This window comes from Solanum dulcamara, chromosome 7 (genome assembly GCF_947179165.1).
Source record: "Solanum dulcamara chromosome 7, daSolDulc1.2, whole genome shotgun sequence".
Lineage (NCBI taxonomy): Eukaryota > Viridiplantae > Streptophyta > Magnoliopsida > Solanales > Solanaceae > Solanum > Solanum dulcamara.
The window spans coordinates 74572059-74599931 of record NC_077243.1 but is presented as its reverse complement, the minus strand read 5'-3'; the positions used below and the strand labels follow the sequence as shown (position 1 = coordinate 74599931).

General features: G+C 33.7%; 3 protein-coding genes across 3 annotated transcripts; 2 read left to right on the top strand and 1 right to left on the bottom strand.

Annotated features, from left to right (window-relative positions):
- Positions 1-10127: 10127 nt before the first annotated feature.
- LOC129895255 (uncharacterized) lies at positions 10128-16133 on the top strand. Its single transcript, XM_055970939.1, has 3 exons — positions 10128-10582; positions 11373-11588; positions 15672-16133. Exons 1-3 carry the CDS (start codon positions 10319-10321, stop codon positions 15720-15722), a joined length of 531 nt encoding a protein of 176 aa, XP_055826914.1. The 5' UTR covers positions 10128-10318; the 3' UTR covers positions 15723-16133.
- A 2147-nt stretch (positions 16134-18280) lies between these two features.
- LOC129895833 (transcription repressor OFP7-like) lies at positions 18281-21250 on the top strand. The gene is made up of 3 exons (XM_055971604.1): positions 18281-18575; positions 19391-19506; positions 20829-21250. Exons 1-3 carry the CDS (start codon positions 18313-18315, stop codon positions 21143-21145), a joined length of 696 nt encoding a protein of 231 aa, XP_055827579.1. The 5' UTR covers positions 18281-18312; the 3' UTR covers positions 21146-21250.
- A 468-nt stretch (positions 21251-21718) lies between these two features.
- On the bottom strand, positions 21719-26172 carry LOC129895903 (serine/threonine/tyrosine-protein kinase HT1-like). Its single transcript, XM_055971689.1, has 6 exons — positions 25930-26172; positions 24208-24340; positions 23566-23761; positions 22824-22945; positions 22582-22737; positions 21719-22172 (listed from the first exon to the last, which is right to left on the bottom strand). The coding sequence occupies exons 1-6, from the start codon at positions 26142-26144 to the stop codon at positions 21915-21917; spliced, it is 1080 nt and encodes a 359-aa protein (XP_055827664.1). The 5' UTR covers positions 26145-26172; the 3' UTR covers positions 21719-21914.
- Positions 26173-27873: the final 1701 nt, after the last annotated feature.

Below are 27873 nucleotides of genomic sequence, written 5' to 3'. Positions count from 1 at the left end.
ATTTTGTGGGACTCAGGCATGTAGCGGGTGGGATTTTTGAAGGTTCCGAGCAACATAGGTTGAAATATTTGGTTGTATCTTATATCCCATTTGTGTTTTTCATTTGAAATATTTGGGATTTTTCTGTGCTAATAGGATGGTTTCAGGTTGAAGTATCACTTGCTTCGACAAAATTAATGACCAAGATAGGTACTCCATAGTTGTCATGTTCATATATATAGAGCCCGTTTGGATTGGCTTTAAGTTGGTCAAAACCAACTTAAAGCCCCTTTTCAGCTTTTGGACGTGTTTGTTTAATGCTAACTTTAAGCCAGAAAGTTCTTAAAGTCAGTCAAAAATGAAAAGTTAGGATTCCTAACCTTTTTTTTTCTAAGTGCTTAAAGTCATTTTCTTTGATCATGGAAATTACTTTTATATCCCTTATATTTTAACTAAATTCTCAAACTACCCTTTTTATTCTTTTAACTCTAAAATTCATATAATTTTCCTCATTTAAGCACTTTTATCCAAACATTCAACTGTTTATTTATAAAAATAACTTTCAGCACTTTAAAGTTCTAAAAGCACTTCATATATAAAAGTTACTTTGTTTAAGCTCATCCAAACGGGCTCATACTCTTCTTAGATATATGTCTCTGTTTATTTATTCACATATCTTTAAGAATAATAGATGTGTTAGAATAGGAATAAGTATATGCAATCTTATTTAGAATAAGAATAGGAATAAGAACATGAATAATACTAGGAAAAGAAATAGTAAATGACTCAGTCTCACTAGTGAGAAGCAAGGTAGCAGCTAGTGGGGGTGCTTTGTACAGTAAATGACCTAAGAAGGTATTGTAATTTGATCTAAGCACTACATCTAAAGAATTGTTAAGAATTATAGTTTTAGAAGTTGTCAATAGAACTCTGCTCCCTGGATTATTTTTAGCTATATCTTTGGCTGTTGAGGGAGTAAGCACAACAACTAAAGTTTGATATGATAATAAATGATGAAAATAAATTGGACACGAGAATTTTACGTGGAAACCTCTCAAACAGATAGAGGGGAGAAACCATGGGTAGAAGAATTTTACTATTCAAATATGGGAATACACTGCTCTCAAATACAAGGAGAAAACAACAATTAACACTCCTCTCTTGTAAAAGCAATAACTCACTAAAGTGAACACTCAAGACTACAATATTTATCTTGGTGTATAACTCTCTTTGTATTCTTTCTCTCACTTTTTGAAATAATCCTAAATGAGGGCAAGAGGCCCTCTATTTATAGGAGAATGAAAATGCGTAAAATGTTTTTACGCATTTTCGTATTTTAATGAAACGCGTAAAGGAAGGTTTGTTGGCATAATTTTTCAAACAAAAGGTGTTGCCTGTGCCTACCTACCTTTTACTTTAACTTTGTCCCTTTTTGACTTTTCTTTTCATTCCCTTTTTGACTTTTTTTTAATTCTCCCACTTGAAGATTTAATTCAAAATTAATTAAGTCTTCACAGCATCCTTTCTACCTAATTACTGCAAGTTACGTTTCTGCTAGACCAATAGAAGATCGACACCATTTAAACTTGTTACTGTTGATCGGCTTCGTAAATATATCTGCTAGGTTGTCATTAGTATGAATTTTCTGAATATCCACACTGCCTTCTTCCACCTTCTCACGGATAAAGTGATACTAAACTCGTATGTGCTTTGTCCTTGAATAAAATGCCGATTTCTTTGCAAGACGCAAAGCGCTCAGACTATCACAAAACAGAGCAACCTTCTCTTATTTGTACCCGAGCTCCTCCAGTAACATCTGCATCCATATTGCCTCTTTGTTAGATTGTGTATCTGCTACATATTCTGCTTCCATCGTAGATGTAGCCACGATAGATTGTAGTTTGAAACCCAACTTACAGCTCATCTAGCAAGAGTAAACACACAACCTGTGGTGGACTTACTTTTATCAAGATCGCCTGCATAATCTAAATCAATATAACCTTTAACAGTAAAGTCAAATCCTCCATAACATATTGTAACATCTGAGGTACCCTTGATATATCTCAGGATCCTCTTAACAGTATTCCAATGCTCTCTACCAGGATTAGTCATGTATCGACTAACCACTCTCACTGCTTGTGCAATGTCCGGTCTTGTACATACCATGGCGAACATTAAACTTCCCACTGCTGATGCATACGGTACTCGAGACATATCCATCATCTCTACTTCATTGCTAGGACTCATACTTGAGGATAACTTGAAATTAATAGGAAGTGGGGTAGAAATTGACTTACAGTCTTGCATCTTGAAGCACCTCAAGATTTTTTTCAAGTAGTTCTTTTGAGAAAGTCAAATCTTCTTATTATTTCTGTCTCGGTGAATTTGCATCCCTAGAATCTTGTTTGCTAGTCCCAAGTCCTTCATTTCAAACTCCCTAGCCAACTGTGCCTTTAAATTTATGAGACGATCTTTGTTGGGGCCTGCTACCAACATGTCTTCAATATACAACAACAAAATAACAAAGTCATCATCACCAAATCTCTTGTAATAAATATAAGGATCTGAACTATGTCTGTTGTATCCAAGGCTTATAATGAAGGAATCAAATCTCTTATACCAACATCTTGGCGCCTGTTTGAGACCGTATAGAGATTTGTTCAACCTGCAAACCAAGTTCTCTTTTTCCTGTTCTTCAAAACCTTCTGGTTGGAGCATGTAAATTTCTTCTTCAAGCTCTCCATAAAGAAATGCAGTTTTGACATCTAACTACTCCAAGTACAAGTCAAATGTAGCACACATCGCCAGGACCACTCGAATTATTGTGAGTCGAACCACTGGAGAAAATATCTCATTAAAGTCTATACCTTCTTTCTGGGCGAATCCTTTCACCACCAATATAACATGATATTTCTCCACTTGATCATTACCATTGTGTTTGATCTTGTAGATTCATTTATTTCTAATGGCCTTCTTTTCTTGTGGTAATTGAACAATATACCATATTTTATTTTTATGAAGAGCTTCAATTTCTTCTTGCATTGCTGTCATCCACATAGATGATTCTTGGCCTTTCATAGCCTCGTGAAAAGTTAAAGTCTCTCCATCTTCTATTAATAGACAGTATACAACATTGCCCTCCATAAAATAAACTGAGTGCCAACTGGTTCTCTTCTCTCCCTAGTTGACCATCGAACTTGTGGAGTTTCGATCTCAGCTTTGTTTTGTTCTTCATGCTCTGGTACTGCTTCAAAAGAAACTGGAACTTCTTTTATTTCTTCAACTTCAACTGTAGTAGTCTCTGGTTTTTCTTTCGAAGTGCTACCTTCTTTTGCTTGTATTTTATTTTCAACAAATACAATATCCCTACTGATTACCATCTTGCGGGCAGTGGGATCCCACAAGCGATACCTCTTGACTCTATCAGCATACCCTAAGAAAATGTATTCCTTGGATTTTGGATCAGACTTTGATTTTTCTTGGGTGTTGTACATAACATAAGTAGGACTTTCGAATATATGTAGGCGAGAATAATCAGCTGGTTTTCCTGCCCACATCTCCATTGGCATTTCCAGATCAATTGTGGTTGATGATGACCGATTGATCACATAACAGGCGGTTTGACTGCTTCTGCCCAGAATGGTTTTTCCAACCCTGTAGTTGCCAACATAGCTCTTGTCCATTCTAACAAGGTTCTGTTCATTCGCTCTGCTACTTTATTTTATTGTGGAGTATATGCCACCGTGAACTGCCATTTAATACCTTCTTGTTTATAGAAGTTATCAAATTCATCATCAGTGTATTCTCCTTCATTATCTATTCTCAAACACTTGATTTTTTTCTCAAATTCAAGTTCCACCTGCGCTTTGAACTATTTGAAAATTGGAAAAACATCCGCCTTTCTCTTAATTGGATACACCCAACTTCTCTTGGAGTAATTGTCGATAAATGACACAAAATATTTCACTCCTCCTAGGGACTCCACCGGTGCTTACCAAGCATCAGAGTGGACCAGATCTAATATTTTCTTACTTTTAGCAGAGGAACTACTAAACTTCATTCTATTTTGCTTACTGGTAACACATTGCTCACAAAAAGGTAGTGAAACCTTTTTGATCCCTGAAAGAAGCTTTTGCTTAGCAAGAATCTTCAAACCTCGTTACGACATATGGCCAAGTTTACGATGCCATATCATCGTTGATTCTTCAAATGAACTTGCTGACGCGATTGATGTTTCTCCTTCTTGGTGTGTTTCACCTTTAAGCACATATAGATTTGCAGTAAGTTTTTACGCTTTCATCACTAAAAGAGCTCCTTTGGATATTTTCATGACTCTACCATGAGTCTTATATGAACATCCATTATCATCTAATTATCCCAAAGATAATAGATTCTTCCTCAAGTCTTTTACATGTTGTACCTCCTAGATGGTGCGTATCGTGTCATCATACATTTTTATTTTGATGGACTCAATACCAAAAACATCCAAAGCATAATCATCTCCCATGAACATAGACCCTCTTGAGATAGGATTATATTGATGAAACCATTCTCTCCAGGAAGTCATGTATCATGTTGCTCCTGTGTTCATGATCCAGACATCAGTGAAACGTTTTCTGCCTTCATTATTTGATATTGCTTCACTATATAAAATATCGCCATCATTCGAGGTACATGAAACATTCCCTTGAGCATTTGATGGCTTAGTGTGTTCACTCTTCTTTTTGAACCGACAATCTTTCTTGAAGTGCCCTTTCTTCCCACAGTTATAACACTTGATATTCTTCTTATTTCTTGATTGAGATCTACCATGATTGTTACTCCCATTGGGGCCATGTTCTATTGGTCTTCCTCTCACCATCATCAAAGCTTCAGCTTGCTGCAAACTTGCTTGTCTATCTTTTTTATTTTTATGTCGATTTTCTTCTTCTAAGAAAGCGGTTGCAATTTTATCGAAAACTAGAATGTCTGTATTGTTAGTTAGGTTGATGATGAGTTGATCATACGAGTCAGACAGACTTTGAAGTAGAAGTTCTGCACGTTCAGTCTACTCTATTTTTCAACCCATTGTTGTAAGTTGTGAAAATAGAGTATTCAAAGTATTGATGTATTCAGTATCTGCCATTCGAAGAGTATACAATCTTCTTTTTAAGAAGATTTTATTATGCAAAGACTTGGCCTCATACAATGTCGTAAGAGTATCTCATATTTCCTTCGACGTCCGCTTTTCAGCCATGCTAGACAACACTTGATCAGATAGTGCCAAGTGTAGATCAGCAACTGCGTTGCTATCTGTGTCGTTCCACTTGCTGTCATCAACAAAGTCTGTGGCATGCCTTCAATTGCAACTAAGCAATTGTCTTTTCTCAATATCGCTTTTATTTTTATTTTCCACAATGAGAAATTAGTCCCATTGAATTTCTCAACGTCAAACTTTATTGTATTTGACATTGCTATTTGCTTCACACCCTTCTAAATCATTTCTGAATATTTTTGCGAATAATCGTGTCAAACTGTACCGTCACCAAAATTTACTATTCACATAAATAATACTTTTCACCGAATTTACTATTCACGAAAATTTACTAACCGAGGGCTCTGATACCACTATTGGGGGGAGGAAGCACCATAACTAAAGTTTGATATGATAATAAATAATGAAAATAAATTGGACACGAGAATTTTACGTGAAAATCCCTCAAACAGATAGAGAGGAAAAACCATGGGGTAGAAGGATTTTACTATTCAAATATGAGAATACACTGCTCTCAAATACAAGGAGAAAACAATAATTAACACTCTTCTCTTGTAAAAGGAATAACTCACTAAAAAGGACACTCAAGACTACAATATTTATCTTGGTGTATAACTCTCTTTGTATTCTTTCTCTCACTTTTTGGGATGATCCTAAATGAAGGCAAGAGGCCCTCTATTTATAGGAGAATAAAGGCATAAAATGATTTTACGCATTTTCATATTTTAATGAAACGCGTAAAGGAAGGTTTGTTGGCATAATTTTTCAAAAAAAAGGTGTTGTCTGTGCCTACCTACCTTTTACTTTAACTTTGTCCCTTTTTGACTTTTCTTTCCATTCCCTTTTTGTCTTTTCTTTTCATTGGCAACTCTAAGGCATGTGACATCACCATAACATCCTAAAAAGTAAAGCATTACGCGTCTAACGTCATTCTTCAATCCAAGCTCAGTTGAGAGGTGAAGATCACCTCCTACTATACTTGCTCAGATATATATGTGTAGGAAACAAGTTTAATCCAAAGACCTTAATAATAACGTCTCATAGAATTTTCCTACAAGTGAGCACCAAGTCAAATGTATTCAAAAAGGGCTATACATGTGCCTAGACAAAGAGCTTTTCTTCATCCTCACTACCTGGTTTATAGTAGAATCTGGAGAATACGAGCCAAATGCTCTTGGATGGGTAGTTGAATAGGGGGATAAATCCTTTTTTCTCCTTTATATTGAATGTAGTCAATCATTTTGAGGATTCTCAGTTGTAGACTATGGGAGCAGCAATCACAGTGACAGCTGCTATAGAATCAACATCTTACTCTTTAACGTCCGACACTACGTTCCTAGATCTTCAAAGAAAACTGACTCCTCCTACTCCTGCCATCTCAGACATACCATCGACAGAGTAAGGAAATGACAGGCTATACTAATCTAATTTGGATTAAGATTCCAAAATCTCTCAAGATTCAAGGCTATTCCTTTCACACCGCTGGGTTGTTCTAAAGAAAATGGAGGCGGACCATATTACTAGAGCTGGGATTAATTTTATCATCATTGCAAATATCGACATTATTATACACAATAAATAACACAAAAGACCAAACACAAATCGAGAAGAAGCAAAATAATATCTTGATAGGAAAAAAGAAGGCGGCAAAGCTCAGATATATATGTGTTGGAAATCAAGTTTAGGCTAACAAATAAGATAAAACTACAAATTGTTCATTAGGCACAACACCATAATTTTCATTACTACTACGCAAAACAACAATTCTGCAGATTTTTTCATTATAATCAAACTACAAATTACAAAACAATTCTTCAATCTACAAATTTCTTTCATTTGACAACAACATCAAGTCACTAAACTAACCTAACCAACTAATAATACTAATGTAATACAAACCTATTACATCATCTTGACAGCTACAAACCCAACTATAATAGCCCAAAAAACTACAAGCAAGCTTATTAATTGATACACTTTCAACTCCAATTTCGAAACTTTATCATCCAAGTTGTTCACTTTCTTCAAATTTGCACTTCTTTTACCATCCCTAAACTCCAAGTTTGCTAGTTTTTCCTCTTTCTCCAAATCTAAACTTTCATTGGTAGTAGTCAAATCTTTCAAATCATAATTTTCAGCACCACCCATATCCTCCACAATTTTCTTCAAATGGTTTCTTTCCTTACAAATTGAATTTAATTCAACATTTTGATTATGAATCATCATTGACACATGAGGTGGAAGTTTTTCATCGAACCAATTTCAATAACCACAAGAGTTTGATCCAAGACAACGACATTTGTAGAATCGACGTCACCATTTTCGATGGTCATAGCAGTAAAATATTTTTCACTCAATCCACACTTATATGTACAGAACTGAAATTGTTGAGGAGAAGAAACAGAAGAAGATTTCGATATTTTCAAGAAAAAAGAGATGAGCGTTCATGGTGAAGAAGAGAGGAGATAAATGTTGATGGTGAAGAAGGGACTTCGGGATTTTTACGGGTTAAATGTTTTGGGACTGAAGGGTTACGTTTATTTGGGTTAAGGGGTATAGGGATTTAGCGAGTAGGGCTAACGGGTGGGGCTCTTGGTATGGGTTTTGGGGTTTTTTAAATTAGTTTAATTAAATGTTAGGGTAACCAATAGGATAGTGACACATCATTAATGAAATTATTAATTATTTTTAAATTTAGTCTGTTAGAGATAAGGGTAAAACAGACCCTATAGGTTAACTTAGGGGTATTTTAGGTCCGATAGGTAGATGAAAAGTATTTTTGTACCAATTCGCATAATTGAGGGATATTTTAGGCCATTTTTTGTATTTTAAAAGATATGCAACAATTTTAAGTTTTTTTACGCAACAACAACGTACCTGATGTTAAAATATCATCAAAACTGAAATTTCAAAATTTCCAGCCATTAAAATTAACTAAAGTTTGTATAATATTTATTTTAAAATGCTTATATTTCAATCATTCATTTTATAGATTCATAAATTAATTTTTAGTATACAATTATTTTTTTACTTTCTTGATTACTGAAATGAGTAAGCAGGCATATTTGCTATCACGCTATGACTGTACTTTGTGGATACTACCTAGATTTAAACCAATTAAATTATTTTCCTAATAAAAACATTTGACTCAATAAAATTGGTCAACAAAAGACTACATATATTTCAAGATGATAATATTTAACTTGGTATATAATTCACCCTTTTTAAATTTTATTCCAAAATAGTTATTGGTGACACCTAAGAATCCTCTAATTCAAACTATTCAAGAAATCAGAATCTAAATCTCTGCCTATAAATTGAATTCAATCTTAGGCAAAGAAACACACAACAACAAAAATAAAGTCATTTGATCTTCCTATATCCAAACAAACACATGGCTCCTCATTTTCCTTCTCTTTAACCATGAATAGAGAGAAAGTCACGAAGTTCCCTTTGATCGAAAGTTACACTGAGAGGAAAATCTCATACAAGTTAAGACATGAAGAATTTATATATAAAAAAAAACTCATGAACTCAACAGTCTTATTGGAGGTATTTTTAAATTATGATGCTGTTATCAATACCTTTACAAAGTTTAGAAAAATATTCATGTTGGAGCAATAAAAAAAATACAACGACACAAGAAGGGTTCATCAAGCAAAGGACCAAGAAACTGAAGGAACAAATGTAGAAGGTATGGAATAAAAAAAAGGGTCAAGGAATTCAACAACAAGACGTATGAAATGTTGAAGGGAAAAGATATTCTTGTTGATAAACTTTACGAGAATATCTTTTCCTTTCAACAATTCATACATCCCAATTATTGAACTCCTTGATCCTTTTTCGTACCATACCTTTTATAGTTGTTGCTCTAACTTCTTGGTTCTTTGCTTGGTGAACTTTTCTTATGTCATCGTGTGTTTTTTATTGCTTTAATGTCGAAAACTCTCTAAAATTCATAAAAGTATTGATAGAAACATCATGATTTTAAAATATTTTAATTTTCTTGTGGTAAGTACTCTAATCGGACAGTAGCCATTCAACATTACAAATGGTGTTGAGTTCTGAGCCTTTTTTCAAGACTCTTTTTTCTTTTCTTGTATTATGAGGCTTTTCTCTTAGTATGCTTTCAATCAAATCAAGTTCCAGTCTCACTCTCTAGTAATGGCTAAAGAGAAGAAAAGGAAAAGGAGGAAACATGCGTTTATTTGTATATGAGAGATCAAATAACTTTATAATTATTTTTATTATGTGTTTCTTTGCTTAAGATTGACTCCAATTTATAAGGGGAAATTTTGATTATGAATTCTTTTGAATAGTTTGGATTAGAGAATGTTTAGGTGCCACCGGCAACTATTCTTGAGATGTATGTAGTAAGGCCCCAGTCATATGCTGACCAATTTTATTGAGTCAAACTTTTTTTATAAAAAAAAATAATTTCGTTGATTTAGTATCCACAAAATATGGTTATAGAATAATAACAAACAGGTTTGCTTATTCATTCCAGTCATCAGGAAAGTAAAAAAAAATATTTATTAAAAAATTACTTTATGAATGTACAAAATTAAAGATTGAAAAATGAGCATTTTAAATAAATTAACACATAAAATTTAATTAAGTATAGTGATTTAGAATTTTAAAATTTAATTTTGTTAATATTTAAACCCTAGGTATGTTGTTGTTTCGTAAAAAAAAATAATCATAAATTGTTGAATCTCACCACACATGATATTTTTGCATTAGAAGTATTGAAATTTATATTTGGACAATTAAGTAATTAATATTGAAACAAAAATAATTTTTTTATATATTAAAATTTAAAAATGACAAGTAAATAAAAATCTATATATATAATTTTTTGAGTTGAATCTCAAAATTATGTCATAATAGGACGGATAGATTATTTGTCTCCAGGTAACAACTCAACGTGCTGCCCGGCAAATTCACGATCGCTTTCCTTTTCCGTTAACTCAGATTCTCTGTTTCTTTCTCTCTCCTCAGATCGACTCAACTGTTCATCCATATCTGAGTTTTTCTCTATTCAGACAAATATTCAATACTACTCATAACAATCAAAATCTACAAATGAAAGACGACGAATCAATACCGGTATCTACACCGACGACGGTGTATTCATCGTCGAATACAAATTCAATACATTCGAAATCATTATATGATGCTACATTGTTCGGAAGAGGTCGGTATAAATTTTGGGCATTGGCTGCTATACTTTTGTTAGCATTTTGGTCAATGTTTACCGGTACTGTTTCACTCCGATGGTCCGCCGGAAACCTTAATAGTCTCTCCGACCTATTCGATATTCCGATATCAGATGATCTCGACGTCCTTGTACGTTACTAATGCTTATCCTTTTTTTTTTTTACTTTCTGTAAATAAGTTAGATCCAGTATGCTTTTCGCACTTTCCGTAGCTCCAGATTCAAAATTAGTTTTGTTCATTTAGCTATGAAAATTAGTTAAGTTGATTATTAGTAAGATGGTAAAGTTGTTGCCATATGATTACGGGTTCGAATTGTGGAAATAACCCTCTGGCTCAAATGCAGGGTAAGACGGAAGTCTTGTTTGATTTAGCTCCAAAAATTAGTTAAGTTGACTATTAATAAGCTGGTAAAGTTGTTATCGTGTGATTGAAAGATTACGAATTTGAATTGTGGAAATAAACTCTTGCAGAAATGTAGTTAAGACGGTAGTGTTTTTCGATTTAGCTCCAAAAATTGGTTAAGTTGACTATTTATAGCTAGTAAAGTTCTTGTCATGTGGTCAGTAGGATCACGAGCAGTTCGAATTGTGGAATTAACATCTTGCAGAAATGCCAGATAAAACTGGAGTCTTCTATTTAGCTCCAAAAATTAGTTAAGTTGACCGTTAATAAGTTGGTAAAGTTGTTGACATGTGATAAGTAGATCACAAGTTCGAATTGTTAAAATAAACTCTTGGAGAAATGCAGGGTAAAAGATTAAGTACAATAGATCCTTGTGGCCTAGCTCTTCCAGCTTAGTGCACCGGACTGCTTTTTTTTTTTACTATGAATAAGCTTAAAGTGGCGAATAAATTTGGATGGAGGAGGTACATTGTAAGTGCTTTATTGATTCTTTGAGAAAATCATACTCTGTTTGCAGGAAATGGAAGAGAGGGAGAAGTTGGTGAATCATATGTGGGATGTGTACACTAATAGTCCTCGGATCAGACTGCTTAAGTTTTGGCAGGAGGCATTTGAGGCGGCCTATGAGGAGTTAAACAGTGACGTTGCTGAAGTTCGAGAGGCTGCTATATCCGAGATATCTAAGATGTCTGTCCGATTTGTTCATATCGAGCTGCCACCTCTGCGTTCGATGGTTAGCTCTCTTTCTCTGTTTCAGTCCAGTTATTTGGGTGCCTATTGTTCACAGAAAGTTGATTCATTTATGTTATGATTTCTGAGCATGCTACTTTGAATAGTTAAAAACCTGAGCTGTTTTTATATGAGGATATAACAACGTTTCAACAAGAATTGGTTTGTGAGAGATAACATCAAATATACATGGCATACAAGCAGCCTTGCAAGATAACAATAGATTTTGTAGGATTTTGAGTGCATAGGTGATTCAGCATTAGGTGCAAATACAAGTATCCAATATAATATAGGTGAATATTTTAAAGGCTTAGTTAGGAAATAGTTCAGGTAAGCTGCATCTGCACTATTGGACCTTGTCTTGTGGGGCTGTTGGAGGAACTTGATCCTTCGTTTGATTGTTACTATTAATTTGAACATTTGAATTCAATTTGCCTCACAAACTAAACCTTTTCTTGAGTGTATTGACTTGTTATGTTGATTGTTATTTTCTTTATGAATAATGATGAACTTGTTGTTTTTAAATGTCCATTTACCCAGGGATGCCTTCTTGTAAGGTAGAAATATGGATTTTCGAATTGGAAAGACCTTTGTATAATTTGGTGACTTTTCATGGCGATTAAAAAAAAAGGGCAGCCCGGTGCACTTAAGCTCCCGCTATGCGCAGGGTCCGGGGAAGGGCGATTAAGCGAATATTTTTTTTTTATTGTTAAAAGCGAATAGTGTTTTAATGAGTTAGTATTATATTTTGTTAGGGGTTATTATGCTAGTTAGAAGATCCAAATCTTCTACACCCCCATTTAAATTTTTTGTCCTGTTTTGACTTGGCACGGAGTTTAAGAAAGTAAAAAAGACTTTTGAATCTTTTGGTCTTAAATTAAAGATATGTCAAATATACCAAAATGCCCTTTAATGTTGTGGTCTTAAACATGCCATGTGAAAAGTTGGAACTAAAGAGTTGCCAAAAAAGGAAAGAGGCATTCTTTTTTAAACATACTAAAAACAAAAGTAGGATAGACAAAAAAATTTAAACGAAGGGAGTATAAAGATAGCATATAAATTCAATCAGTAGATTAAAATGTCACTCTGTTAAATTTGGCTTTCAAGATGACAGATTTTGCCACAGAGAGAGATGTAAATTTTTCAGGACATACCAAAGGAGAAAGTGCATCAAAGAGAGGAGGATGTAGTAATATTCTTCTTCTTACATATCAATGACAATGCATATAAGAACAGTATACATCTCAATAGATCACTTTTCCCTTAGAAGTTGATTAAACTTCCAAAAGAGAGCTCTTTCTCATACTTCTGCTTGACAAAAGTGACTTAAAAGTTTGTTATCATCCTCTCAAGAAACTTATCCTGATGCAGATATCGAGTGTGTCTATGTTGGTGCTATCCGTGATGTTAGTGGCAGTGTTATCAAAGGCGAAAAGCGCAAAAAAGCTCTAAGGTCCATTGGGGCTTTAAGCGCAGAGCGCAAATAAAAGTGTGTGCTTTAGTGAAAAAGGCGCAAAGAGAGAAAAAGATACAAATATATATGTTTAGACCAAGACCAATAATTACAAACATGAATGACAAAAGAAATTGGAAAAAAGGTATGATAAAGTGAAATATCAATTGTTTAGTGTCACTTCTTCAAAAGAGGCTCATTGGCAAGGAAACGTTTGCCTTAGAACCTTGATGACCACACTGAAGCGCACATAAAGCGAGGTGAAGCGCTAAACACGTTTTGAGCCTCGTTTCAGGGCTTAAGCGTGCTTAAAGTGCGCCTTTGACAACACTGGTTGGTGGTCATAAGGCCCATCCCTTTAAATTTTAACAGTCTTGATAGGCGTGTAAACATGATTATCTATCACAAATTTGAGAAAGAGATTGGAGCCCGTTCTCCCAATTTGGCACAAGACTACAATGATACTATGCGTCAATCCAAAACAAGTTGGGGTCGGTTATACGAATCCTCATTGCCCATGTCGCTCCATTTCGTATTTGACACAAGACTCATAAAGCTTTTCCTCCATCCCCACCATTTGGCAAAGCTTTTCCTCCATCCCCACCATTTGTCATCATGCACACCATATGTTAGCAAATAAGACACCAATATTGGTGCCTTGATTGTTGCCGCTATCACAGATCATCAGAACGCAGCATGACCAACTGGCATCCTCATAAGTACTTACCATCTAAACATTTTACCATCAAATGCCACAATACAAAGGCACCAGCTAGATCAACTGCTTTCAAGTTCCTAAGTGGAGGGCTGAGTGGTTGATATGTAAAATAACTACGTGTATCTCAGGTTCGACTCTCGTTGTAATACTTAGTGAGTCCATCTCCTCTAGTCTTGGCGTACAAGATTACCATACCACTACTTGTGAATTGTAGAAGACTGTCCAATGGATTAGTCGAGGTGTGCCCAAGGTTTGGTCCAGACAGCTCTATATTCAACAACAAAAAAAAGCAACTGCTTTGTCCTTTTCCATCTCTACTTGAGAAATTGGTTTCTATGTTGCATGTTTATCCCTATATCCAAATTCAATTAGGGGATAGGAGAGTTATGTGGATAGTGAAAATCAGGACCTAGGATATGTTGTAATCGTGATGATGGACTTAATTCAAATTCTCTCTCTTCTTTCATTTATTATATGGATAAGATTGTAAAGCTGATTGTTCTCTTAACTTCTTTTCATGTTGTTTACATTTTCCATCAATCTTTTTGGTAATTTTTCTTCATTTAATTGAGATTTTTGAAATCGTTCATCTACTATAAACTTTCTTAGGTCCAGTGTTTGGTTCTTGAACAGTAATTCAAAGTTCGTCGAGTGAAATGCAGTCATTCTATTGTTGCAACCATCTGTCTGTCTATTCTTCTTCTGCATGTCTACACATTCTTCAAGATTTTTTCCCGTAACTATTTTTCCGTATTTCTAAATTCTGTGGATGATAAAACTAAATTTTCTTCTTTTGTCTATCAATAACCTTTTATGGTCTGTTCTGGAATCTGGATACTTCTTGATTTTGTTTTACCTCATGATCTGTCGACTTTAGCATTTATGCATTTTTAAAACTGAAAACCATCCTCTAGCTGTTCCTGTGAAAAAGCCGTGCGATCTTTAGTTGTGTGCTTATCACTTCTATATTTCAGTCTTCCTTTCATTAGAGAGCTTGCAAACTCATCTGTTCTTGGTGTGAGAATCTCAAAGGAGTTAGATAAGTACAATATTAGCCAATATACTTCCACAGAATCTTTCTTGGAGTGGCTATACTGGGCTTCTACCAAGTTAACTATTCAAGATCAATATGCAAGCAAATAATCCATTTAGAGGAGTTATTATGAACTTTAAGGGAAAAATGCATCACTACCACACTTGTGATTTTTTTCTTTTTTTGATAACCGTGGAGTCTGAGCCAGCTTGTGTGCCACCTAGACTAATTCCACGGGATACCTACCACGCTTGTGATCTTTTAGGGCTGATAGAGCCTAGAGAAATACTACTTTCGGGGAGAAAAGAGAAATTTAAATTATGAATTCAGTAATGTAAATATGTATGTATCTAAACGAGAACTGATCTGCACAACAATTGAGCGGGGTTTACCCTGTGCACAACTGAAGGGTTTCGGCTGCGGGTCCTATTTCTCTCTAGTGAACTTGTGCCATCCCTAATCCCAGTTATCCATCTTAACATATTTAAGTGCAGGATAGTTACAGGGAGAACTCCTTTGTTAATGCATTTGTTGAATGTGGTAAGACTTCTGGAAAAGGTTACATGACCCTTTAGTCGATCTAACTGTTAACTTTATCTAAATAATCCTTGGTTGATCTTCATGAGGATCACTTTGGATTTGTACTACAATGTGACTATTTAGGTTTGACAGATAAACCAACTGCTGCTTGCTGTTACTTTGAATTTCTTTTTATAGTTGAGATTTTATCAGCTGCTGGCAGTTCTCTCCATAGTCCGTTCCACCTTCCCTCTTTCACCCTTATAATTGCACTTTGCAATTGCTTTTTGAACATTTTCATTGATTTTGCAATTGCTCCTTGAACATTTTCAGTCATGATTGATCTTTCCATGAATCGTTTCAGGCAGTAAGAAAATTAAGTCAAAAACAAACAGAGGACTGCAAAAGGAAGTAAGTTATGACTGGAAGAACATGAAGGGTCCAAATTTGCACGGTTGCCACCTATTTATACAAGACAAATGAACACATACCTACTTGCTCCCTGGTATTTGACTAAAGGGAGCATCTGGGAAAAGATTACATTCAGGTTCCTCGCATTTTTCGCAACAGGGATAAACATATCTAACTTTTTGTTACCTGTACCTCTTTTTTTCTCTCGATTTCCATCTCTCCATTGAAAGATCATATGAGTGCAGAGTTCAACAATATTATTACTTTAATTGCTTCGTGCAAAGAGATCGGAAATTACTTCCGAGGTTTTTGCACTGGAAGACCTTTACTGATTTTCTTGTATTACAGTTGAGATACCAATTATACAAACTTGCTCGGGAATAGAAAGATTATATTCATTAGTTCTCATGGTAAACTTGTTTTTGGTAGTCTCTCAAGTGATTTTATGCTGCATGAGGCCTTATTTTAGCTGTGAATATTTCCTCCTTTATATATGTTCCTTTTCTGTTTCCACCTTGCTATAAGATTTGCCTAAAATTTGCAACTCAATCACTTTGAAACAACTTCAGGCACCGCGCGTCCAAAATTAATCTTGTTAGACAAAATGTTTGAAGTTTCATATGGCTGAAGTTCAGTAATTTTCGTTTGAACTTCAGACCCATATGGCAGGAGATCTGCATATATGGCGATCTTTTGATTGCTAACTAACATATTACCTAGAGTTTGCAAGAATATTTGTATCTTTTCAAGATTTTAGAATAAATTAGGTGCTTGCTTGAATGTTATTAGAGGTGATAAGCATTTTCGTCCCCTATTAATAGCTAGTTTCAATTTCAATTCCTTGAAAGTTATTATTACTAGGATTGATGGGAAAAAATTACATATTATTTTTGTCTCCGTTGAAAATTAACATGAGATCTCATGATGCTCAATCCGCTTTATTGACTACTAAGTCACACACCCTCGATTGCAGATCGAGGCAGATGGTTAGATAAGATAACTATTTTTGTCCCTGCTGAAAGTTACCGTGAGATCTCATGATGTCCAATGCACTTCATTGATCACTAAGCCATATACACCCTTGGTTGCAGATCGTGGCATATGTTTGGATGAGATAACCAAACATGTGTCACCATGTGCTTCATGGAAGCTTAAAAAGAATTTCTTCACTAAATCATTGTGTGTGTAGCTGTCTAGTGAAATAGCAGTAGTGCAAAAGGCAGCTTGATCATCTCTGTCAAAAGACACATAGTTACTGCAGGTAAAGGAGAGAAAAGATTGGACACATACACAGACACTTGAAGTTGACATGAAATTTTACTTAGACATTTTAGCTGAAAAAAATACTAAGTTGAGGAGTCTAATTGAAAAATCTGCCAACATGATTTTGTTTTTTTGTTCCCTTGGATTCCCTCCATCTTCTCTTACTTTGAATTGAATTTTCATTGGGCCTATCTTGCATAAAGCTTTCATCACAATTATGACAATACTTTGCTCTTTTTCCATCACATATATAATCTTTTCTCTCAAGTAGTTATAGAAGGCATATATAATTGTACAAATGGCTTCATGATGAAGACAAATGATTACCTTTTCCTCTCCCATATGCCTTAATCAACAATGTGTACCTAATTAATTATTGTTATCCTTGGGATCAGCTTTTTCCAATGAAAAAAATAAATACTCTCCTTGATAAGGGGGGAAGTGATGTTAAAGCATTGGTAAGAATTTCCCACTGTTTGCAGCAAACTATATGAAATTATCAACACATGTTTGCACATTATAATTTGATGTAAAAAGTTTGATATGGGTAAATATTTATCGTATATATGTTAATTATTAGTCTTAATGCATCAAGATCCTTTTAAATTTATCAGTTTATTTCATTTAACCATTAGAATTATTCCATTGAGCACATGAACACATGATAAAATATTTACTTTCAGTTCAAATTTTGAAAAAAAAATTGCGCATGTTTTCAAGAATCTATCAGATAGTTAAGTTAACCATATTATAGTATATGTTATCTTGCTTAATTATACACCAGCTTCAATTGGAACAAGTCTAAAATTTTACCGAGGTTTAATTATCATATGTTCAAGTATTTAATTGGAATAAATCACAGTTTGAGTGTCTAAATGATCTTTCTACCTCCACCCTGGGGTGGCCCAGTAGTTTGGATTTGGGACTTTCATGTTGGGGGTCTCAAGTTCGAAATTCCTTGCCAGCGAAAGCAAAGAAATTTACCTTCTAGGTCGAGTTCGTTGCAACGAGCTTGCCTAGTGCGGGTTACTTCTCTTATGTGGTTTGCGAGCTATTGCATAGGAGCAGAGTTTTACCCTGTGTGCATCCAAATGTTAGCGTGGATTTCCTTTGTCATTAAAAAAAAAATTCTTTCTACCTCCAGTTCCCTATTGTAGAATCTAATACACAAAAATCTCACTAATCCTCTCAACACTAATTATAGTTTACACTTTTTTGTCAATAAAGGCAAAGTTGAGATCTAGTCCTCTCCACTCCACCATATATATATCATTATTCATACACAGAGAGATAAGAAGAAGACACAATTTGTTTATTTTTCTTTTTAAAAAATGGCTAAACTTTTGAAGCTTAGAATATCTAAAGCTGTATCTAGCTCTTTCCATTCATGTCGTTCCAAGGACCCTTGTACACTTCCTCAACATCCTATCCCTTCATTCTTCCCAAATACACAACTCATCACCCTTGATCTTTTGTCCGAAAAAATGATTCATCGAAATAATGAGTCATTATTGATATCGACTCCGATAACCGCCGGCAACCGATGTAGCTCAAGGAATGGAGAAGCAAACACATCCGATGATAGCCGCACCAGGTCTCGATCAATATTATTCTCTTCCGTTTTAATTTATTTTTCAATTTTAATTTGATACAAAGTTTATGAAAGTAATAAAAGTTTTGAGTGTTGTGATTTTAAACTAAAGACATGTTGAATATACTAAAGTGTCTTTTAATTTTGTGATCTAAAATATATTATGCAGAAAGTTAGAATTAATGAAGTGTCAATAAAAAAGACATTCTTTTGAAATATACTAAAAAAAGGTAAGATAAATAAATTAAAACAAAGAGAATAATTATTTTCACTTACTGCATCTTTTTCCTTTCCAAATATCTAAATTTTCCCCGTCAAGAAGGTGGCTTTTGATTAAAAGAAAAATTGAAATACGAAAATTGTAAGTACTATGTCTGGATTCACACTAAATATTAAGGATTTTGACAAAGTACTTCAAACAATGCAAAATTTAGTGGAACATAAGAAGTATTATATTATTTTTTCGATCCCAAAAAATTATCATATTTCTGTTTAAAATTACTTTAATTACAATATTTTTCATTTTATTCCTAACGAAATAGATTTATAACAGCAGTCTATAATTTGTTTTAGATAAAAACATTCAACACCATCCCTCCCTCCCTCCCCCACGTGAATTAAAATAGACGGAATAACATTATATTTTCATTTTGAAATTTAAAATTTAAATAAAACTTTTAGAATATGTTTCATGAAAAAAAGATGATTATTCTAAATAAACATAATCTTAAAGCTAATTGGGATCATGACGATATAAATATTATCAATGAAGATGAAAAAAACGAGACTGAGACATTAATATCTTCTTCTTGTTAAAGCTACGTGTTGTTTTCGGATGATTCGTCCTTGACTACCACGACAAGGCGTCCAAAAAAGATTGCTACCACCAAGAGAAGAGTCAAGAACGTCACAAGGGGCATCATAAACAAAAATGGTAAATATACTGATTTAAAAGTTTAAATTGTTAGATAGAGTATTTTATATATTTAAATTTCGTTTCATGTGACGGGGAAGTCATTTTATATGAAAAATATTTTTTCAGAAAAACTAGATGAATGTATATTAAAAGTTTAATATTATATTAGCAAATCAGGTACGGAAAAAGGTCTAAAATATCTTTTAACTATGCGAATTAGTATAAAAATATCCTTCGTCTACCTATAGCGCATAAAATGCCCCTCACGTTAATCTTTATGCTCTGTTTTACCCTTATCTCTAACAGCCTAAATATTAAAAATGGAAAAGGACCAAAAATATCCTGAACTATAGAAAAAAGTTTTTAAATACCCTTCATCTACCTTTTGGTCTAAAAATATCTTTCTATTCATCTTTTTATCTTAAACATTTTATAAATTTTAAAATTTTCAAATACCCTTGTATTCATCTTTTAATCCAACTTTAAAAAAAAAAATTGAGACATATTTTTAATATATATATATATATGTCTAAAAATACCCTTCTATTCATCTTTTAATCCAACTTTTTAATTATTTTTTTTAGTTATACGTATTATTCCAATTTTTTTATTTTAAAAGCTACCGGATAAAAAAAATTCTAGTCTTGTTTATCAATATAGCTTTTTTTAAAAAAAATAACTAAATTTTTTTATCACGTAGCGTTTTAAAAAAAAATAGAATAAAACGTATAACTAAAAAAAATTAAAAAAATGAATAAAAAGATATTTTTAGACATATATATTAAAAATATGTCTCAAAAATATTTAAAAATATGAATAGAAGGGTATTAGAAATTTTTGCATAAATAATATTTAAGTGGAAGTTACGCTTGAAAGTTAAACACAGTCCTAGTGAGAACGATCACTTTAACCCATAAGTTAGAAAAATCATTTTTCTTATTTTGATGAATTTTTTTTTCCTTGTAATCAATTACTAAAAAATGATTTTGACGTGGATCTTTCCTTTTTAATTAAAAAAAAAAGACTTTTCACTGTCGCAAACACACCCTTGGTTATTTAATTATATTATTATGTTTCTGCTATTCCCTTTCACATGTGAGTCATATTCTTACATATGAATTGTGTTAAAAGTATGTAACCATCTTACATAAAATTTAAATTGTTAAATAAAATACATTTTAAATTATGTAATTGTATCGCTTCTTACCTTTTATCTATTTTAATAAGTATTATTTTAAAACGTGCGATCATATCATTCAAAAATTTAAATTATTAAAAAAAAATTATTATTTAATTATATTATATCTCAGAAGATTGAAGACGTAAAACTAATTTTTCAGGTAGAAGGTCATCAATTTCGACGTCAACGACATCATCGGACGGCGAATTACCGGCGAGGTTGTCGGAGTTGATACCTTGTAACGTGGAGAGAAAAGTAAAGGAGAGTTTTGCCATAGTGAAGAAATCAGAGGATCCATATGAAGATTTCAAAAGTTCGATGATGGAAATGATTTTGGAGAAAAAAATGTTTGAGAAAAATGATTTGGAGCAACTTTTGCAGTGTTTTTTGTCATTAAATGCTAAGAATTATCATGGTGTGATTGTTGAGGCTTTTTCTGAGATTTGGAACACATTGTTTTCACCTAATCATAGTTAGGATAACTTCAAGAAATTAGTACTCCATTGGTTGCGCTTTTCGTACGGACTTATATCAACATTTTAAGATGTATTTTTTCATCATATTAATATGAGAATTATAGCAACTTATACTTTCTCCGTCTTAATTTATGTGAATGTATTTATCAAAAGTAAATATTTTTGATTTCGTTAAATATTTTACTTCCTATATCTCAATCTATGTGGATGTATTTGATTGTAATGGAGTTTAAGAGAAAAAAAGAAAAACTTATAATCTAAAATAAGTAATGATTTTTGAAGATCAACAGAAATGATGATGACAATTTATGAGAAAGTTAACATCCTCATACATACATGTGAATTGTGGGTTCGAATCACCAAGTGAGCAAACAGTGGACGCATACACATGTTACCAAGTTTCAAATGTGTATAGTACAGTTGTCGCGGATTTCACATAGTAGAGACGTTGGCATGTCAGTAGATACTGCTATGATATATAAGATGCAGCTCAGAACCTCATGAACATAGCATGTGAATGTCAGAAAATGCATATACACAAGAGGTAGCGCGAGTTGTTTACATTCACGTGTGTATACGCTATATACACTTTTCCATATTTTCCTGTTTTCTCTTTACAAGATGCTATATATTGCTTAATTTTCTGTACAGTGTTCAACAATGAATGAATGGTGTAATTTAGAGACTATACTAACTATAGGACTTGCATCAATTATTTAAGAACTAACGAAAAGTCACTGCACCTATTCGATTGTCATGTTATCATGCCCCTACGTGCTGAAACAGCATAACAAACCCTTGCTCTTCTTCTTCTTCTTCTTACTGGTGCCAGAAATATCAGTAATCTCTGGCTGCATCACAGAGGGATTTGGATTTATTGCTTCTGGGGTATATTCAACGCCAAGGTGATTTGCTAGGAACTTCGATATTTTCTCAAATTCTGGTCGATCAGCTGGATCCTCCGACCAACAATTTGTGATGAGGGGTTTAATCTCCTTAGGAATGTCATCTGTGCTTGGCCTTTCTTTCTGCAGTTTACCCATAAAAATTGAAAATATTACATTCTGCCAAGTGATAACAACAACAATAGGCCCAAGAAAGTTGTGTTCTAGTACTAGAAGTTCTCTGTAATATCTAGTAGGATATTCTTCCTAGTCCCTAAAAAGTTACTCCATCCGTTTCAGTTTGTTTGACTCACTTTCTTTTTTAGTTTGTTTCAAAACGGATGTATCTTTCCTTTTCTGGCAATTCTTTAGTTTCAACTTTCTTAAACTCCGTGTCAAATCAAAATTAGACAAGCAAACTGAAACGGAGGGAGTATTTGATGCTAAACTTCTGTAACTCCAACGTTTAAACAAGCTAGCATCATATAGTTGAACTAACTTCATCGCCATAGAAATTGAACTAATGGTAGTATTGTAAGGTAAGGAAGCATACTTTAGCTGTAGCATATGCTGCCATAATGCTGCTGCTTCCCTCGAATGGCGTATTGTTGGTGAGTAGCTCCCATAGAACCATCGAGAAACTGTAGACGTCTACTTTATGATTGTAGTGTTTCTTCACCCCGTCATTAATTGCTTCTATGTCGATCAACTGGCATTGGCAAAAGGGTAAGTATATAATACAATTAAGCAGGAAGTAAATATTTTTAGCCCAATGTAATATATATACATATATACCTCAGGAGCCATCCAGCGGAATGTACCAGTGCCCATGGTCATTTCAGCTTCTGTCTCTTCCCTAGCTAACCCAAAGTCAGCTAGTTTAATTTTTGTCCCGTCTTCCATTAGGAGTAGATTACCTACAGATTTACCACACGACCACGAATGAGACAGATTTTGAGGATAAAATTGTTTTTGGTACATGTACACATAGTTCGAGCCTAAAGGAATGGGTAGGCAAAACCTTCCCTAGATCCACCCATGCCCTTACTCTCTTCTCTCTATAACGAAGCAGCTTTCATATTTTCCAATTGATTTGATTAGTTAAGCATACATGAACATATTTTGTGTAAGCCACGATCGAGATGGATGCTTTAATATCTTCATAATGTAGGTCTGCCTTAGCTTTCCATGGATAAGAAAATAGACATGTGATTGTTAATCTACCCTTCATTCTAAACGTTATAACGGATTAACGGTTTCAATGGATTCAACACCAATTGCTTTCAGTTCCACCAATGCAAAAAAGTTGTATGCTTGTATATATGTGTTTATATATATACGTATATATACTAGATTCATTATGATTCAAAATCTTAAAAAGATCATTAAATGAAAGTCTTGCAATTCAAACTGCTGTACTGCCCTAAAGCGATAACCCTGATCAGTGTGTTATAATACTACTACTAGCGTAACTCACTTCAGTCATATAAACATAAAACTTGAAGTGAAATAGAGAATTGGGAGATAAGCAGAATACTTGGCTTCAGATTACGGTGAATGATGCCCATTGCATGCAAATACTCCATTGCTTTAGAAATTTCCAATGCAAAACTTAGAGAAAGTTTCAAATCCGGACAATGTGGTCGGATGCTCCACAGGTACTTCTCAAGTGTATCACCTTTCACTAACTCCATGACTAATATCAAAGTTGGTTCCATGGATGCACCAATAAACTGTAAGGCAAAGAATTGAAAAAGAAAAAAATTGATAGGATGCACGCCATGAAAGAACATAACTTGTCCTTCTGGTAATTATCTAATACTACATCTAACTAGGCTTGACTATGCAAAATGCAATTTTTCATACTTCCAGAGTTTGGCCTACAGAATCCACGTTCATATCGGGATCAACTTTCTTCTAGTAGAGGTGCAAGCTGGCCTGGACACCACAGTTACAAGAAAAAAGAAATTACTCTATGCTACATTCCGTACTGAACAGGTCTTTATATTCGGTATGATTAGGTACAACACATCACAAAATATCTTATTGTCTTTCCTTACTTAAACATCAAACTCAATAATGTCCTTCCTGATTTAGACTCTTCGTTTAAGCTAACATGTGCAATGATTACAGCTAAACTAAGTTAAACAGATGCAGTATGCCATCTTACACCACATACCTTCACAATGTTTTCATGTTTCACTCTAGATAGCAAGGTAATTTCCCTCTCGAATTTCTTCTTCCTCACAGGACTTACATTTGAGGCTCTCGCTGGCTGTATTACTTTTATCGCAACAGGGCGGGATTTATATCTGGAACATGAAATATAAAATGAACTTCAGAACAGCAAGACAACTGATAATATGAATTGGAGCACATAACATCAAAACTTTCTTAGATCAATCGTCAACCTATTGGTGTAACAGAAGTGTATAGAATGAGATGTATGTCATGTAAGGGATGCACCACTCTCCTTCCGCTCCCTCCGGCTTTTTACATGACATTTTCTACTCTAGGACACTCCAAAATATTTGACACCATTTCATTAGTAGTATTATTTGATACAACTTTTGCAACCTTCAAGTTTTCAAATTTTAAATTAGTGAGACGTTTTTGTGTCAACCTTACTCTTCAACTATATTACATTAATATAAACATATGAAGTCTGACCGGAATCTTAAACTGCATTTTCATTCAAACTCAATTGAGTACTGAAAAGAGTAGCTAAGGCTAATACATAAGCTGCTACAAAGCTATGAAATGGGGGACGTTGAAATTTAAGAAAAGCCCTTTTCTGTAGTTTAGATGATCATATTGTGATTGTATAGGCCAAAAGAAGACGCTCCACTCTCCATCATTAACTTATTTTCTTAATGAAACTTATTTATTCTTGGATTGAAGATAGCAAAATCTCTTCCCAAGAAAGATGGAAGTAAACTTAGCCCACCAGTGACAAAATAACAAGAATGACAGCAAAATAGAAGAAGGGGGTTGCATTTCCACAACAAATCAAGAATCAAACCCATTCCAAAACGAAAATTTAACTAAACCACAGTTCAAGATTCTTAGATAAGCAGAAAACGGGACTTACAATCCTTGATAAACTACAGAATATCGACTTTGACAGAGAGAGCTGGTCTAAATCGATTAATAGCTAGAACGATACTAACTTTAGTTACCACCAGTGACAAAATAACAAGAATGACCGGAAAATAGTCTCAAAAGAGAAGAAGGGGGTTGCATTTCCACAACAAATCAAGAATCAATTCCATTCCAAAACAAAAATTTAACTAAAACCCATTTCAAGATTCTTAGATAAGTAGAAAATGGGACTCACAATCCTTGATAAGCTACAGAATATCGACTTTGACAGAGCACAGTTCCAATGGAAAGCTTCTCTAAATCGATTAATAGCTAAAAAGATATTAAACTTCATTAACCACCAAAGACAAAATAACAAGAATGACAGCTAAATAGTCTCAAAAGAGAAGAAGGGGTTGCATTTCCACAACAAATCAAGAACCAATTCCATTCCAAAACAAAAATTTAACTAAACCCCATTTCAAGATTCTTAGAAAATAGGGCTCAGAATCCTTGATAAACTACAGAATATCGACTTTGACAGAGCACAGTGCCAATGGAAAGCTGGTCTAAATCGATTAATAGCTAAAACGATACTAACTTTATTAACCATTAAAGACAAAATAACAAGAATGAAAGTAAAATAGTCTCCTAAGAGAAGAAGGGGTTGCATTTCCACTCCAAAAAATCAAGAATCAGTTCCATTCCGAAACAAAAATTTAGCTAAAACCCAAGAAATTTAAGGGCATTTCCACTCCAAAAAATCAAGAATCAGTTCCATTTTCCAAAAAAAAAAAGTTTAACTAAAAAGGGGACTTACAATCCTTGATGAACTACAGAATATCGACTTTGACAGATGACATTTTTAATGGAAAGTTTGCTCAAATCGATTAATAGATTCTTGTCAAAAGTAGTGATGACATTTTGGGAACCAAGATTGACACTTTTTGAACCGCCGGTGAGTTTTCCCGATGGGCGATCATATCTGGAAATACCATATTCCCTCTCCAACAAGTTGGAATAGTAGGCGTCCATTATTGAAAGAGATGAAATAAGAGGGAAAACAAACCTTATTTATATTAGTAGTAAATTTAAATAAAAGAATAAAATACGGTTATAATATGCTCACTTTTTTGCCACGTGTACTCATAAATACTGTTTTGCTATGTGAGATTGAAATTTTTGCAGGTTTACAACATTTGCCATCCCTTAGCTATGTACTTTGATTTTAGTTCAATATCACACGTGCCCTATGTAGTAATTCACATTCTATCGCATGCATAGTTAGATCCGAACTATTTAAGTGTCATGTGGAATCTAGTAAAGTGAACCTTAAAAGATAATGAGTAACAAAATAAATGAAAAATATACCAAAAGAGATACCAACATTTAATGGGGTTCAGTCAATTGACCTATATTCACAAGAAAAGATGAACAGTCCACTATATAAAAGAGAGTATAAAATATTGAGAAAAATAACCGTATACAATTCACTTAGAATAAAAAGAGATTCACATAAGTGTTAACGTAACACTTGGGCATCTCACAAATTCTCTTCCTAAATAAAAACTCTCAAAACTCTTAGGACTATATTGTAAATACTACCAAATTAGAAAGAATGAACCTCCATTTATAGAGTCATCAATATTTCCCTATATATGAAAAAAAACTAGTCAAATATGGAGAATTTGTGTTTTTCTTTTAGGAAAAGGAAAACTCAATTATGGTAAGAAACTCAGGTGAAATACTCAACAATTCTCCCCCTTGCCTTCCCGACAAAATAAACGTGTTCCATCTATAATATTCAACATGTTGAATCTCCTCTGTCAAATATATGCTTCGAGACAAAGAGCCTCTCTCAAAAAATTTGTCCAACAAAAATCATCATCACTGTCAAATAGGTTGTGGTTAGAACTGAATCCGCCAAGATGAACACCCATTTTAATATGACTCTGATACCACTTGTTAGGACCGTATTAATCAAGTGTCATGCGGAAGCTAGCAAAACAAACCTCGAAAGATCATGAGTAAGAAGAAAAATGAAAAATTTACCAAAAGAGACACAAACATTTAACGTAGTTCAGTCAATCGACCTACATCCACAAGAGGAGATGGGCAATCCACTATATAAAATAGAGTACAAGATATCGAGAGCAATAACCTCATACAATTTCAGAATAAAAAGAGGTCCACACAAGTGTTAACGTAACAAAACTCTCAAAGCCCTTAGAACTATATTGTGAATGCTATCAAGTTAGAATGAATGATCATCTATTTATAATAAAGTCATAAACATTTTCCTACAAGAAAAAAAACTAGCCTAATATGGAGAATTAGTATTTTCATTTTAGGAAATGAAAAACCCAATTATGATAATTAAGAAACTCGTGCAGGGTGAAGATGATTGCAGTATGTATCAAGAATTATGTCTTTAAATTTATACACAATGTTAAGCAACAAAAGGATGAAGATGATTGCAGTATGTATCAAGAATTAAAACTGTAATTTCTTATTCAAGTTGGAGTTATCTTAACTCTTAAGCAAGTAGGTAAAGACTAAATAATTAAAGATAAAATAGTATTTTACTAGTGATCTTAATTATTTCTATTAAATTATGTCAACAAGGAGTTAAAAAGTAAAACTAGTAGTTAGAAAGGATAAGAATGAAATGAGAGAGAGAGAGAGGAAGGAGTGATGTATAGGATTAAGTAATATGGTATACTTATTTTTTAAGTCTAACTACTATATGACACAGATTTAATTA